The sequence below is a fragment of the Protomyctophum bolini genome (genome assembly GCF_963924005.1).
Source record: "Protomyctophum bolini genome assembly, chromosome: 21".
Taxonomy (NCBI): domain Eukaryota; kingdom Metazoa; phylum Chordata; class Actinopteri; order Myctophiformes; family Myctophidae; genus Protomyctophum; species Protomyctophum bolini.
Window position 1 is genome coordinate 26,929,354 of NC_137882.1, and position 12,119 is coordinate 26,941,472.

At 44.0% G+C, this 12,119-nt stretch overlaps 1 protein-coding gene across 1 annotated transcript; it reads left to right on the forward strand.

Annotated features, from left to right (window-relative positions):
* Positions 1 to 281: 281 nt before the first annotated feature.
* On the forward strand, positions 282 to 11,438 carry LOC308336449 (bile salt-activated lipase-like; the record flags this gene model as incomplete). Its single annotated transcript, XM_080793814.1, has 11 exons — positions 282 to 377; positions 1,550 to 1,697; positions 2,258 to 2,368; positions 2,864 to 3,061; positions 4,235 to 4,365; positions 4,924 to 5,031; positions 5,552 to 5,666; positions 7,575 to 7,761; positions 7,959 to 8,162; positions 9,617 to 9,826; positions 11,270 to 11,438. 11 exons carry the CDS (start codon positions 282 to 284, stop codon positions 11,436 to 11,438), a joined length of 1,677 nt encoding a protein of 558 aa, XP_080649940.1.
* Positions 11,439 to 12,119: the final 681 nt, after the last annotated feature.

Consider the following 12,119-nt stretch of genomic DNA (forward strand, 5'->3'; position numbering starts at 1 on the left):
TTTACCATGTGTATCTATCATCATAATTAATAATACTACATCTCTCACACAAGTTACACAACGTGTGTGTGTTGGGAGGGGGGGGGGGTGGCACAGCTTTCATCAAGTTCAGCTCAGTTCAACTTTACTATATGTATAAATTGTTAAGAGGTTAAGAGGTTTATTCGCTAGTGCCAGTGCCAAGAAAGACCGACCGACCGAGGAGGAGGATGCCCGGTCCAATCGAAGTGCCGGTCAGCCGTATTTTGGGGAGGAGCCTCCTGTATAAAGGCTGAAGGAACATGGATCTCTGGAATCTGACCATGATGAAGGTATCACTGCATGGGCTAGTGGTCGCACTCGCTCTGCTCCACCTGGAGACCACCTCTGCCACTTCTGTAAGTTTCACCTTTCTAAATACTTTTTTTTAAATGTTTTTTTGTGGCTTTCGCCTTTATTTTATATTTTTTAATGGAGGGACAGACAGTAGGCTGACAGGAAATGGGGAGAGAGATGGGGGGGGGGGGGGGGGTGAGACATGCAGTAAAGGCCGTCGGGATCGGGAGTCGAACCCGCGGCACGCTGTCTGACTGGATTACCAGCCAAGGTGCCTGGACCGCTGAGCCAATATATATTATTTCAGAGCTAACGTTTTTAACTCAAATCTTTGCTTCTGGGGAGGTCCCTGGAACAACATATTTTCAGATGGGGGTCGGTGGCAAATCTTTGGAGTCCTTGACATGAAATATTGAGCACCACTGATACAGAAACATGAGGTTTTTCAGAAAAAAAGGCCTAAATGGGTTAATGTGCTATTTCCATGTCTTGCATCAGGGCACGGTGGAGGGGTTATGGTTATTCCATTTAGGACCTGAGGAGGACCTGATTCAGTTGAAAGTTTTCTGAAGTTTTCTAATATGAACAGTGACAGTGGTGCTCAAACTAGTACCCCCATTAGGAAAATATGTTGTTCCAGGGACCTCCCAGAAGCAAAGATTTGAGTTAAAAGCGTTCACTGGGAAAGAATATATATGTGACCAGATTTCACTGAATAAATAAATACATTCAGTTTTTCTCCCCTGGTGATGTTAGCCCCACATTGTGCAACCTCAAGCTTTTCACCATGGGAATAAAATGTAATGCATTTATATTTGAGTATTTTGAGTTAATAGCACAGGCAGACTCTTCACATACTAGAGCACGTCTGAAATAAATATCAGAGCTGTAAATATGAAATAAATGCTTAAACATGTAGCTAGGAGTAATGTTAGAGACCACAGAAGTGAACCTTTCAGGCCTGTTTTCTCAACTCGCTGTTTCTCTGCAAGACATTACTCTATAAGCCATATATCTCCAAAACTGGTGGGTCAAACAGATCTACAAGCTCATAGTGCGCCACCGAGTGGCACACTACGAGCTTGTAGGTCTGCTATTTTTTGAAAAATTGTGAAAATGTGGCGCAAATGTTTGAATATATATTCTTTCAGACTTCAGAGCGAACGTTTTTAACTCAAATCTTTGCTCAGGCCGGCTAAAGGGCTTAACATGGTGTTTCCTCCATGTCTTCCAGCTGGGCGTGGTGTACACAGAGGGAGGCATGGTGGAAGGGGAGAACGTCCGCCTGGGACTGGGGCGTCACATGGACATCTTCAAAGGGGTTCCCTTCGCCGACATCCCGGGGAGGTTCGAGAAGCCCAAGCCTCATCCCGGCTGGGACGGTGGGTATACTAGAAATGTATAACAAGGGACTGGTTAACCCATTTTGGGGCGGGGAACCCCTTTAGCTATTGAAAAATAGCAATCTACAAGCTCATAGTGCGCCACCGAGTGGCGTGCTACGAGCTTGTAGATCTGCTATTTTTGAAAAATCGAAGAACCACTGACATAGAAACACAGCGTTTTCAGAAAACCTTCATCAGTGTCACTGATGAAGGCTGTGGACACTGATGAAGGCTGGATAGCCGAAACGTTTGTCCTCAATTGTTCAAATATGAAATAAACTAGTTGAACTGCAGTCTTGGTGTGTGCGACGCACTACCTTTATTTTGATTATGTTAATATATACCATGTAATATTTCTGGGGGTGAATGCACTATAACCGTGTATTTTATCTTACTTTCTCTTGTGATATCTGAAAACGTGTTTATTGCTTTAGGTATGTAAATCATTCTGCGAGGATGGCAAGAAAAATAGCTGTTGCCAGGTGCGTTAACGGCTAAATAAATCATTAATCAAACTAAACTAACTACCTGCCGACCGCGTTATCTCTCGCCTCTAGGTGTTCTCCGGGTCAAGAAATTCAGGAAGCGATGCCTTCAGTCTAACCTGATTGGGCGCTCCTCAGAGGACTGCCTTTACCTCAACATCTGGGTTCCTCAAGGCTATAAAGGTATGAATGAATGAATTAATGAATGAATGCTTTTTATTAATGTAGCACCTTTCCAAACAAAGTTACAAAGTGCTTTACAGACAGGATTAAAGACAACAATCATAAAGAGCATCCAGAACATCAGAAATAACAAAGCATAACATCACATCATAAAATAAATAAATTAATATGTATACATACACAGTTACACACATCCATATGCATTTCCTGGAACAACATATTTTCAGAAGGGGGTCGGAGGACAATTACATACGAAATATTGAACACCACTGATTTTTCAGGAAAAAATACATTTTAAAACTTATTTTATTTTTATTTCGACGTCAGGCCTAAATGGGTTAATTAATACAGTCAGATAGGACTTTTCTGTTTGGATGTATATGGGCTGTCAATGGGAAATTGCGGCTATAGTTGCCGCCCTGCCATCAACTTAATGGCAAGATGGCCGCCGTGTGAACAACGGTCTATATTGGTTGTCGTCTCCTTCCCCCCCAGTGTCCACTAAGCTGGCGGTCATGGTGTGGATCTACGGAGGAGGATACTTTGCCGGAGGCTCCATGGGAGCTAACTTCCTGGGGAACTATCTGTACGACGGGCAGGAGTTGGCCGACAGGGGAGACGTCATCGTGGTGACCATAGGCTACCGGCTGGGACCGCTGGGCTTCCTCAGCACGGGAGACTCCAGCTTACCCGGTATATAGGTTTACGTTTATTTTATACTCAAAGGACAACTTTAGTTTTTTTTTCAACCAAGGTTCATGTTTTAGGTTGTTATTAGAGAAAGTATAAAATATGAGTCTTTTTTTTTTTTTTTTCATTTGCTGCTTTCTTTCGTTTTCGGGATTTTAGCTGTTTTTCGGCATATTCGAGCATGGGGCTAAATATGTATTTTTTTTACAAAATATGATGGCGATCTTTTTTATTTATTATTTACTATAGTCCTAATAAATTACATCTGGCCACAAAAGATCACAGGATCTATTGAATGTGACAAACTTATTGATACACACAGTATAAGCCTTCCCCCAGTAGGCTATACCTTCACATTCAGTAGATCCTGTGATCTTTTGTGGCCAGATGTAATTTCCTGGGGTTTATTAGGACTATAGTAAATAATACAAAAATAAATCACCATAAAATTTGGTAAAAAAAAATACCCCCCCCCCCCCTGTCAAAAAGAGCTAAAATCCCTAAAACGAAAGAAAGCAGCAAATGGAAAAAAAATAACACTCATCTTTTACTTTCACTAATAACATCCTAAAACATGAACCTTGGTTGAAAAAAAACTAAAGTTGTCGTTTAAGCAATATTACACGAGAGGGTGTGGTTTAACGTGATTATTGCCACGAGTCCACGACAGTGATGCGGTCAGGAACGAGACGTTTAGTCGAGTTCCGCAAGCATCACTGAAGTATGCATGCTTGCGGTATGAAGTATGAAGCTAGATCTGCTATTTTCAAAATATATATATTTTTTTATACATTTGAGATTTGAGACAGACATACTGTCGAAGTGCCTTTGAGCAAGATTCTGAACCCCTAATTTGCTCCCCTATAACTGGTCGGTGCCTTGCATGGTTTCCGCTGCCATCGGTGTATGAGTGTGTGTGTGTGTGTGTGTGTGTGTGTGTGTGTGTGTGTGTGTGTGAATGGGTGAATGTAATGCACAATCTCTGTAAAGCGCTATATAAATGCACCATTTACGTATACTGTAGAACATAGGGGGGCATCTATGAAACAATTCAAGACCAAACATGTACTGCATGCCAGGACAGGATTATAGGCTGATTCAGGGTATACTGTATGTGTTTTGTTCTGGACTTTCTCCTAAAAAAAATATATATGTTTTTTCCACCGCTGTCACCAGGAAACTACGGCCTGTGGGACCAGCACGCCGCCATCGCCTGGGTGCACAGGAACATCCGTGCGTTCGGGGGAGACTCCGACAACATCACCGTCTTCGGCGAGTCCGCCGGTGGAGCCAGTGTCAGCTTCCAGGTGGGTTTTTATTAAATATAAAAACGTTGCAGATAGAGGATAATTCACGCTTTCCGTACAGCTGAATGTTCTTTTAATACAATCAGATAGATGAGGGTGTTTTTTTGCCACTCGGTAGGCGTTCCTGCATAACTTCCGTCCGGATACGGTGATGTCACGCGCATATAGCCTCTATAAGCTAGATATACATACTTATAATTGCGAACGCACTGAGCACTTACTATGAGACCTAGCAGATCATGTCTGTCTGTGTGTCTGTCTGTCTGTCTGTGTGTGTGTCTGTCCCGCTATACGTCCAAATATGGAGTGTGTTGCATCAGCAATCACTCAGCTCCATATATGGGCACAAAAGGGGCCAGGTCCACATATACAGTAACAGCAGGACAGACACACAGACAGACAGACAGACAGACATGATCTGCAGGGTCTCAGCTGCGTTCGCTTCCCGCGTTTGCGCGTCTTACTGGTAATAATCTCTCTTCTGTCTGTCTGTCTGTCTGTCTGTCTGTCTGTCTGTCTGTCTGTCTGTCTGTCTTGCCTGTCTGTCTGTCTGTCTAGACCCTCTCTCCTCACAACAAAGGGCTGTTCAGGAGAGCGATCAGTCAGAGCGGTGTCGCCCTGTGCCCGTGGGCCATCAACAAGAACCCCCGGGCGTTGGCGGAGAAGGTATGGCCGACGGCTCCTTTCACCCGTGCACCTGTTCTGACTATATTAATGTATTAGTTTTTATTCATATGATCTATCTGTATTTTTTTATTGATATTTATATATCCAAAGCAGTGGTTTTCGACCCAAGGTCCATTATTTATTCTGCACCACCATTTGATGAGATTTAGCCTCTCAGACCAAAGAAATTAAGAATATTTTGTAGTCTTGATCTTTTCCACGATTCCATGCTGCATTGATGTGGTATCATTAGGAGAGATAACAGGCCAAACGTTGATCAAAATAACAATTCTACACGCTCTAATTGTATAGACTTCTTGTACATTAAGTAATGCAGATGTTTAAAATAATTAAACTCTTGAGAGTTTAGCATGAAACCCTAATTGGTTCCATTTTACCCCCTTCGAGATCTCTAACAGGAGTGAAACATTGTCTAATCACTCTTTCACGTAGAGGTGGATGTTTCTGTAAATAGTATTTTTTTCAATCCTGTCTTTTTTACCATTCATGTTTTCCACAGATTGCTCTGAAAGTCAATTGTCCTACTGATGCCAACATGGTCGCCTGTTTGAAAATGACCGATCCTGTGGCGATCACCAACGCCGGAAGACTATCGCCAGCCAGCTCGCCCGATAGTAAGTATAGCCTATACTACGGTATACAAAAATAGTAAATGTACAAAAATAGTACTACACTAGACAGTATAGGGATGTCTCGATACCGATTTTTCCCGATCCGATGTTAATATTTTTGAGTGGTGCAACCACTCCAAGGAACAGCAATGTCCGTGTTCACCTACCTATGTGTTCGTTCGTTCACCCGCCTACCAGTACCTACCTATGTGGCCATGAGCACCAGTATATGACTATGAGTACCAGTAGGGGCGCTGTTGTGCCAGAAACAGAGAGAGAGATAGTATTAGTGCTGCACTGTTGCCTGCTAATGAGAGAGAGAGAGAGGAGAGGAGAGGAGGGGGGGGGGGGGGGGGGAGTTGCACCACTCAGTTCACACGGGTGTGATTTTTATAGAACACTTCTGCTAACCCTATATCACAATAGCATACAATATCCAAAATTGCTGAAGACATCCAGTCTAATTTCATGATATGGATAATAATATTGGTATTTCTTAATCATTCAACCAAACGGTTTGTAACAACATTATGACTGTTGAGTACAAATAACACTGTCTGTCAGTTATGTAACGGAGGCAATTTATTTTGGCCTATAAGTCACAAGACCACAAGTTCCACGCCCCCACAGGGTGTATAGTGCCGAGTCGGTCGGACCCACGGTTGTCCAGAACCGCCACAAAAGGCCTCTGGACAGGGCCCCCTGCCCAGGCTCCATATATGGAGCTGGCCTGTTCTGACGTCACAACACTCCATATCTGGGAATGCCTGACACATAACTCCATACAGGAATAAAGGGACAGAGAGAGAGATACAGAAATCTCCATATATGGGCATAAAAGGGACACAGACAGATGGGTGGAACGGGTACTCTGACACGGGTACAATGGGACACAGAACTCCATATATACATATATATATCCACACTTTTCCTGGGCTGTGTGTTCCTGTTGATTTCATTGGATATCATTGGTCATCTGACCAGTTTCATTGGCTTTCATTGGATCAAATCGACAGGAACTGGAGCACACACAGCCCAGGAAAAGTGTGAATATATATATATATATAATGAAGGGACACCTAACCAGTAAGACGCGCAAACGCGGGAAGCGAACGCAGCTCGTACATATTTGGTTTTGGACGTATAGCTGCTTTGGGGACTCCTTATATGGTTATGGCTGAGTCATGGTGGACGTATAGCTGCTTTGGGGACTCCTTATATGGTTATGGCTGAGTCATGGTGACGTAATCACTCAGCTCCATATATGGGCACAAAAGCGGGACAGACAAACACACAGACACACAGACAGACAGACATGATCTGCTAGGTCTCATAGTAAGTGCTCACTGCGTTCGCAATAACTTGGTGGAGCATGCATTTCAACTTGCATCGTTCCAAGTAGGCCAGTGCCCGACGGGCACCGCTCTAGTTATAACAAAGGAGCAGGAACAGCATGTCAAGTGTCACGAAGAGCTGACTTATAGGCAAAAAAATACAAATTTCCATCAAAACATGCCGCCATTTACGCAGAGAGAAGATATTTACCTGGTCAAAGTGTTATTGGCAGCTAGTAAAAAAGCAATTACAAGACTATGGTACAAACGAGAACCTCCAGCTTGTGAGCAGTGGCTGAGCATTGTGGAGGAGATATTTGTGATGGAGAAACTAACTCATGTATTGAGACTATACAAGAGGAACTATTCGTTGAAAAATGGGAGAAATGGGACTGAATATAAAGATCAACAAAACGACACCAATGTTAATAATGATGGACATTCATAAATGGACTGGAATATGTCGTATGCTAAGGATGTATCTGAACCCTTGCACTGTAATTGTCATTTTATGTTTTTTATTTTTATCTCATTATTTTAAGAAGGTGACGATATCATTGTCCTCGTTGTCCTGCAGATCCCGTGGTGACCAACCTGGACTTCTCTCCCGTGGTGGACGGAGACTTCGTGCCTGACCATCCCGCCAACCTGTTCCACAACTCCGCGCACCTGGACTACATGTCGGGAGGTAACGACATGGACGGCCACCTGTTCACTGGCCTGGACGTCCCCTCCATCAACCGCCCCATGGCAGACGTCCCCGTGTGAGTATATTATAATTAGTGCGACCTACTGTCGCAATAATTCAGTAATTCAGGTGGTGCCGTCACCGTGGATGAAAAAGTTATTTACAGTGGTGACTTAAGCCAAAAGATGGTTGAGAAACTCCGGCATACATACTGTTTATTTGCCAATAAACCAAAGGTTCCAAACATTGTTGCTGTGCTCCATGTGATCGCAGAACCGACGTCAAGAGACTCCTGGCCGCCTACACCCGGGAGAAGGGCCAGGCGGGCGCCGACAACGCCTACCTGACGTACAGCGCAGACTGGGGGTCCAATCCCAGGCAGGAGGTCATCAAGAAGACCGTCGTGGCCATCGGCACGGACTACATCTTCCTGGTCCCGGTGCAGGAGGCCCTCCACCGCCAGGCTCTCAATGCCACGTAAGTAAAAAATAAAACCCCATCTTTCTGCTGACCTGAGATCAGATTCTAAAAATGTTCTTCTACATCCTGACAGTTTTCCATTCTGACCTGAGATCAGATTCTAAAAAAGAATGTCTTCTATGTCGCTCTTCGATTTTTCAAAAATAGTAGACCTACAAGCTCGTAGCGCGACCTACAAGCTCGTAGCGCGCCACTCGGTGGCGCGCTATGAGCTTGTAGATCTGCTATTTTTAAATAGCTAAAGCATAACGTAATGCTAACACCAAAACGGGTTCCCTGCCCAAAGTGGGTTAACCCATTTAGCCCCGTTGCAACCTATACGTTGTTATAACTTTTCAATCCAGATGCTATACCCCTGTGTCTCATTAGTTTTTGCGACATAATTATTTATACATAGGCCTACTGTGTGTATTTTTTTTTTTCAGAAAACTTTAGGTTAAGTTTTAGAAGGCGTTTCTGGAAGCGCCCTTATTATGGGTTAAATAAATCCACCTCTAGGTGCCTCTAGAACGTAATCCACATTCTGTTAGATCACCCCACTTAATAGTTTCTTGTTTTCCAACGTACTATTCGGGGGGGGGGGGGGGGGGCTATTATTATAAAGTCATGGTTATAATAATATAATATTATGGAGCAGCGGTGGCCAAGCGGTTTGCGGAGCAGTCTTGATATACCGGAATGTCGCCACTCGCCAGTTCGAATCCCCGGACCGGGCACGTTAAAATTACCACCGCTGAAGTGCCCTTGAGCAAGGCATTGAACCCCTACCATGAAATGTTCTTCTATGAGCAGGGTGTGGCTGTATAAACAAGCATCTCGAGCTTAATTAGTCCACTTCCCTGGGCAAACAAAGAACTTTGCTTTGTGTATAATGATATGTCTGTGAGAATACACTGCTGGGTATAGAGCGTCGCAGTCCCTCCCCCTTTCAGAACAACGAGTGGCACAGGAAATGAATAGCAATGCAGTCCCATAGGCATTTCGTGCTTTATTTATTTAAAGACCTTTTAAGCGTCGTACAAAGCCAACTCTTGTCGTGACAAATCATGACAACACACACAATATTTCGGGCCAAACAAAGAATTACAAAGAAGAAAAACAACAAAAAAAGGGTTGTAACCTGCCGTTTTTTTCTACTTTCTAATTCTTTGTTTGGCCCGAAATATTGTGTGTGTTGTCATGACTTGTCACGACAAGAGTTGGCTTCGTACGACGCTTAAAAGGTCTTTAAATATAATAAAGCACGAAATGCCTATGGGACAAATGCATTGCGATTCATTTCCTGGGCCACTCGTTGTTCTGAAAGGGGGAGGGACTGCGACGCTCTATTTGGAGGGAGAACGCAGAAAGAAGATTCATTCATTGTTGAATGACTAGTCCTGAGTGTCAGACGTCAACTCATTACACTTTGCTTTGCTCCACTTCTCGTCCGTCCGGCCGTCTGCCAACAGGACCGGCCGTATCTACTCCTACCTGTTCAATGAGCCCAGCCGCATGGCGGGCACGCTGCGCCCGTACCCCAGCTGGATGGGCGCCGACCACGCCGACGACCTGCAGTACATCTTCGGGAAGCCCTTCTCCACGCCGCTGGGCTACTGGCCCAGCCACCGCGACGTCTCCGGATACATGATCGCCTACTGGACCAACTTCGCCAAGACCGGGTACACTAGAGCAACACTATAGCAACACTAGCAACACTATAGCAACACTATAGACAAATCCACAGAGGGTTGCCTGGTTGTGGCCATTACTGAGGTGTACCATTAAGCACAGCAGCACTGATTAGCCACACTTGGTCTACAGAGCACCTGCTCCATGGATTACACCTCAGTAATGGCCGCGCCCAGGGCACCCCTCTGTGGATTTGTCTATAGCAACACTATAGCAACACTATAGCAACACTATAGCAGCACTATAGCAACACTATACACTAGCAACACTATAGCAACACAGTAACACTAGCAACCACAGGGTTCCATTTTGTAAAAACAAAAAAAGATGGAGTGCTGTGATTCCCCCCCCCCCCACCCTACAATATCATCATCAGGTATTATTATTACATGAGGTGGAAGATTTAAAAAAGAAGTGTACAGTATTTGTTAAAAAATCGTTTTTTAATTGGACGCGCCCGGCCAGTTCATTAAGTACGCCTGGTTTGGCTGGTGGGTGGTGATCCACCTGAACTGACCCACAGCTGTTGTTGTATGATAAAGGGGGAGGGGGTGATATTGTGATGTCACTATATCACTGTTTTTTTTTCATTGGCACGTTTGACTGTCAAGGTTTCAGCTTCCAGGAGGAAACCCTAAATACAAAGGGAAGACATCATTCATTGCACATAACCACCACACCAAGGGGCCTAATGAACTATACTGCCACCTCATAAACACATGAAAGGCTGAGAAGAAATACAAAAATCACGGCACTCCATCTTTTAAAAACAACATGGAAGGGGCATCTTCTTAAACTTGCACCCTGCTTAAAATAGGGTGTGACAAATAGCAAAAAAGTTGCATCGTTGTGAGCTTGGTATATGAAGAGGAACTGCATGCCCCTTATCCTTTTACTCAGAGTAATATTCGGAGAAAAGTACTTTAATTAACTCAGTGGGTCACGACGTGTCGTGCTGCGACGTGTTGTGAGCTTGTAGATCTGCTATTTCCAGCATGCCACCATCAGAGTGTAAAATCTAAAGCCATTACGATGTCATCAAGGCCCGGCATTTTATTCCAATGACTGTGACTAAAACGAAGTCAAAATTTCAGTCAAATCGGATCAGAACCTTTATAAGACTAGACTGGTATTATTATAATTTTTTTCTTTAACCCATTTTGGGTGGGAAGCCCTTTTGTTGTTAGCATCATGTCATGCTTTAGCTATTAAAAAATAGCAGATCTACAAGCTCATAGCGCGGCACTACGAGCTTGTAGGTCTGCTTTTTTTTTGAAAAATCGAAGAACGACTGACATAGAAACATAGCTTTTTCAGAAAACAGTCAGGATTTAGAAGACATTTTTTTTAGAATCTGATCTCAGGTCAAAATGTTAACGTATAATTCTGTCACTTTCCCACGTACATGCAACGTTGTGGCCTTACACATACAGGGACCCCAACAAAGGAGGGCTGCGCGTGCCTGTCACCTGGCCCGAGTTCAACAGCGACACGCAACACTTCCTGGAGATCAACGCCGGCATGAACAGGAACTCCGTCAAGCAGCGGCTGAGGGCGCGCTTCGTCCACTTCTGGACCAGCGTCCTGCCCAACCTTCAATAAGTCTGTCAAACAGTGTTTTTTTTATTTATTTAACCTTTATTTAACCAGTAAAATCACATTGAGACTGCGTCTCTTTTACAAGTGGGAACTGGCCAAGAGGCAGAAATAAAAATTACACTTCAATACCACATCGTCGATGTTTACATTTTGAACCAGCAAATACAACATCCATAATATACCTTAAAGTACCTATATGCATAAATACAACAAGTCACCTGTCCTACTTTTTAGTAGCAGGGCAAAATACACCATATACAGTGTCCTGCACGCAACCTTCCATAACTCTAATGCTGAATTCCAATACCCAACAATCTGGGCCACTCCACTCACTCACTCACACTCGGTCTCTCCAGCAAGGCGGTGTTACGGTGATATTGGTGACCTGCTGAAATATGTGACAATCGTGTAGAGACGATGTTCATTAACAACCTATAGCTGTATTTAGGGCCCGTATAAAGACCTCCATGTAGGCTAAGTTATTATGTGAAGTCCACAAGGTGGTCACATATTTTTGGCAGGTCACCATTTTCGTGTCACGCCGCTACGCTGGAGTGAGCGAGTGCATGTGGGCGAGCGAGTGGCCGAGATTTGTCCTATTGGAATTTGGCTCATGGGTTTAGATGAAGATTCATTAACAAGCTTGTGTGGCACGTCTGGTAGTCCAAAGCTGCGTGCGGTCAC